Source organism: Volvox carteri, assembly GCF_000143455.1.
Source record: "Volvox carteri f. nagariensis unplaced genomic scaffold VOLCAscaffold_75, whole genome shotgun sequence".
NCBI classification, from domain to species: domain Eukaryota; kingdom Viridiplantae; phylum Chlorophyta; class Chlorophyceae; order Chlamydomonadales; family Volvocaceae; genus Volvox; species Volvox carteri.
The window spans coordinates 26,552-30,475 of NW_003307618.1; the positions used below are offsets into that span (position 1 = coordinate 26,552).

Here is a 3,924-nt window from a genome sequence, read left to right on the forward strand (position 1 = left end):
CCGGGAATGGAGGTAAGATGGGCAGGAGGGTCAGGGCTCTTATGTGTTTTACGTGGGGCATCAAAATGCTGTCGTACTCCGATATGTTTGATGCAGGCAGGTAGTTGTGGGGCACAGCTGTGCCAGGGTCGTTTTTCTTTGTGGATTCATTACCCCTTGCCCTCTTTCTTGTTCCTGATGCTATTGAGGGTGGCTGGGGCTGGTTGGGGGAGGGGTGTGTGTATGTTTCGCCTCCGTCATTGACGTGCCTGCCCTAATTGACGTGCCTGCCCTAATTGACGTGCCTGCCCGAATTGACGTGCCTGCCCTAATTCTCATGTTCCCATCCACGTGCTGCACGTGCAGCAGGCCTCGGACGATGGGGATGACGTCCAGCCGGGAATGGAGGTAAGATGGGCAGGAGGGTCAGGGCTCTTATGTGTTTTACGTGGGGCATCAAAATGCTGTCGTACTCCGATATGGCTATCGGAGTACGGCAGATTTGTTTGATGCAGGCAGGTAGTTGTGGGGCACAGCTGTGCCAGGGTCGTTTTTCTTTGTGGATTCATTACCCCTTGCCCTCTTTCTTGTTCCTGATGCTATTGAGGGTGGCTGGGGCTGGTTGGGGGAGGGGGGTGTGTATGTTTCGCCTCCGTCATTGACGTGCCTGCCCTAATTGACGTGCCTGCCCTAATTGACGTGCCTGCCCGAATTGACGTGCCTGCCCTAATTCTCATGTTCCCATCCACGTGCTGCACGTGCAGCAGGCCTCGGACGATGGGGATGACGTCCAGCCGGGAATGGAGGTAAGATGGGCAGGAGGGTCAGGGCTCTTATGTGTTTTACGTGGGGCATCAAAATGCTGTCGTACTCCGATATGGCTATCGGAGTACGGCAGATTTGTTTGATGCAGGCAGGTAGTTGTGGGGCACAGCTGTGCCAGGGTCGTTTTTCTTTGTGGATTCATTACCCCTTGCCCTCTTTCTTGTTCCTGATGCTATTGAGGGTGGCTGGGGCTGGTTGGGGGAGGGGGGTGTGTATGTTTCGCCTCCGTCATTTACGTGCCTGCCCTAATTGACGTGCCTGCCCGAATTGACGTGCCTGCCCTAATTCTCATGTTCCCATCTACGTGCTGCACGTGCAGCAGGCCTCGGACGATGGGGATGACGTCCAGCCGGGAATGGAGGTAAGATGGGGGGGAGGGTCGGGGCTCTAATGTGTTTTACGTGGGGCATCAAAACGCTGTCGTACTCCGATATGGCTATCGGAGTACGGCAGATTTGTTTGATGCAGGCAGGTAGTTGTGGGGCACAGCTGTGCCAGGGTCGTTTTTCTTTGTGGATTCGTTACCCCTTGCCCTCTTTCTTGTTTCTGATGCTATGGAGGGTGGCTGGGGCTGGTTGGGGGAGGGGTGTGTGTATGTTTCGCCTCCGTCAGCTGCCCTAATTGACGTGCCTGCCCTAATTGACGTGCCTGCCCGAATTGACGTGCCTGCCCTAATTCTCATGTTCCCATCCACGTGCTGCACGTGCAGCAGGCCTCGGACGATGGGGCCGACGTCCAGCCGGGAATGGAGGTAAGATGGGGGGGAGGGTCAGGGCTCTTATGTGTTTTACGTGGGGCATCAAAACGCTGTCGTACTCCGATATGGCTATCGGAGTACGGCAGATTTGTTTGATGCAGGCAGGTAGTTGTGGGGCACAGCTGTGCCAGGGTCGTTTTTCTTTGTGGATTCGTTACCCCTTGCCCTCTTTCTTGTTCCTGATGCTATGGAGGGTGGCTGGGGCTGGTTGGGGGAGGGGTGTGTGTATGTTTCGCCTCCGTCATTGAGCCTCCCTAATTGACGTGCCTGCCCTAATTGACGTGCCTGCCCGAATTGACGTGCCTGCCCTAATTCTCATGTTCCCATCCACGTGCTGCACGTGCAGCAGGCCTCGGACGATGGGGCCGACGTCCAGCCGGGAATGGAGGTAAGATGGGGGGGAGGGTCAGGGCTCTTATGTGTTTTACGTGGGGCATCAAAACGCTGTCGTACTCCGATATGGCTATCGGAGTACGGCAGATTTGTTTGATGCAGGCAGGTAGTTGTGGGGCACAGCTGTGCCAGGGTCGTTTTTCTTTGTGGATTCGTTACCCCTTGCCCTCTTTCTTGTTTCTGATGCTATGGAGGGTGGCTGGGGCTGGTTGGGGGAGGGGTGTGTGTATGTTTCGCCTCCGTCATTGACGTGCCTGCCCTAATTGACGTGCCTGCCCTAATTGACGTGCCTGCCCGAATTGACGTGCCTGCCCTAATTCTCATGTTCCCATCTACGTGCTGCACGTGCAGCAGGCCTCGGACGATGGGGATGACGTCCAGCCGGGAATGGAGGTAAGATGGGGGGGAGGGTCGGGGCTCTAATGTGTTTTACGTGGGGCATCAAAACGCTGTCGTACTCCGATATGGCTATCGGAGTACGGCAGATTTGTTTGATGCAGGCAGGTAGTTGTGGGGCACAGCTGTGCCAGGGTCGTTTTTCTTTGTGGATTCGTTACCCCTTGCCCTCTTTCTTGTTCCTGATGCTATGGAGGGTGGCTGGGGCTGGTTGGGGGAGGGGTGTGTGTATGTTTCGCCTCCGTCATTGACGTGCCTGCCCTAATTGACGTGCCTGCCCTAATTGACGTGCCTGCCCGAATTGACGTGCCTGCCCTAATTCTCATGTTCCCATCCACGTGCTGCACGTGCAGCAGGCCTCGGACGATGGGGATGACGTCCAGCCGGGAATGGAGGTAAGATGGGGGGGAGGGTCGGGGCTCTTATGTGTTTTACGTGGGGCATCAAAACGCTGTCGTACTCCGATATGGCTATCGGAGTACGGCAGATTTGTTTGATGCAGGCAGGTAGTTGTGGGGCACAGCTGTGCCAGGGTCGTTTTTCTTTGTGGATTCGTTACCCCTTGCCCTCTTTCTTGTTCCTGATGCTATCGAGGGTGGCTGGGGCTGGTTGGGGGAGGGGTGTGTGTATGTTTCGACTCCGTCATTGACGTGCCTGCCCTAATTGACGTGCCTGCCCGAATTGACGTGCCTGCCCTAATTCTCATGTTCCCATCCACGTGCTGCACGTGCAGCAGGCCTCGGAAGATGGGGCCGACGTCCAGCCGGGAATGGAGGTAAGATGGGGGCGAGGGTCGGGGCTCTTATCTGTTTTACATGGGGCATCAAAACGCTGTCGTACTTCGATATGGCTGTCAGAGTACGGCAGATTTGTTTGATGTAGGCAGGTAGTGGTGGGGCACATCTGTGCCACGGTTGTGTGTTTCGTTGTGGAATCTTTAGCCATGTCATGATGATAACACTACATGCTAGGAAGTGTGGCTGGGGCTGGTTGGAGGAGTTGGGATTGTATGTGTCAGCACTGTCTTTGCAGTGCCTGCTTTAATTCTCATGCTCTCATACATGTGCAGCAAGTGCAGCCAACCTCCGATAGTGGGGTTGCAGCCGAAGTCTTAATTTAGGAGGGTGGTGACAAGGAGGGGGAATGGGTTTCACTCAGGGAGGTGAGATGGGAGGGTTGGGGCTCCAGGTGTTGTATCCTGTAAGCTTACTGTTAAGCTCTAGGCTCTGTTGCCTAACTGTCATATGCCGGTCTGTCCACCCTACTGCCGCACTGCTGCAGAAGTCCATACTGGCGTCTGGGCAGGGGCTTTACCTGTCTAAAGCTGGAACCTGCCTTCCTGGATGTCTGCTTCACGAGGCGAGAGTAGTTCCTGCGAACTATGGTCAACATCAAACCACCCAGCCGTACTGGAACTTATTGGCATGAGGCCCAAGTGGATTCTAGAATGATTATTATTCAATCCACTTGCCTCAACCGGTATCTTTTGATACCACCATTTCATTGTTGTGTCACCCCCAAGCTCCCAGGCCCCCGGCTTCCAGGCCCCGAGGCCCCCAGGCTCCCAGGCCCCC

At 55.4% G+C, this 3,924-nt stretch overlaps 1 protein-coding gene across 1 annotated transcript in view; it reads left to right on the forward strand.

The window, feature by feature from the left end:
• The window catches only part of VOLCADRAFT_98649 (uncharacterized protein), a gene marked incomplete at both ends in the record, with an annotated part of 9,421 nt that extends 5,643 nt beyond the window's left edge, over positions 1-3,778 (forward strand). Inside the window, 9 exons of the mRNA XM_002957513.1 lie at positions 346-387; positions 744-785; positions 1,124-1,165; positions 1,514-1,555; positions 1,908-1,949; positions 2,306-2,347; positions 2,704-2,745; positions 3,084-3,125; positions 3,632-3,778. Of these exons, the coding sequence (XP_002957559.1) occupies positions 346-387; positions 744-785; positions 1,124-1,165; positions 1,514-1,555; positions 1,908-1,949; positions 2,306-2,347; positions 2,704-2,745; positions 3,084-3,125; positions 3,632-3,778 (483 nt within the window). The remainder of the gene's footprint in view (positions 1-345; positions 388-743; positions 786-1,123; positions 1,166-1,513; positions 1,556-1,907; positions 1,950-2,305; positions 2,348-2,703; positions 2,746-3,083; positions 3,126-3,631) is intronic.
• Between the last annotated feature and the right edge of the window lie 146 nt (positions 3,779-3,924).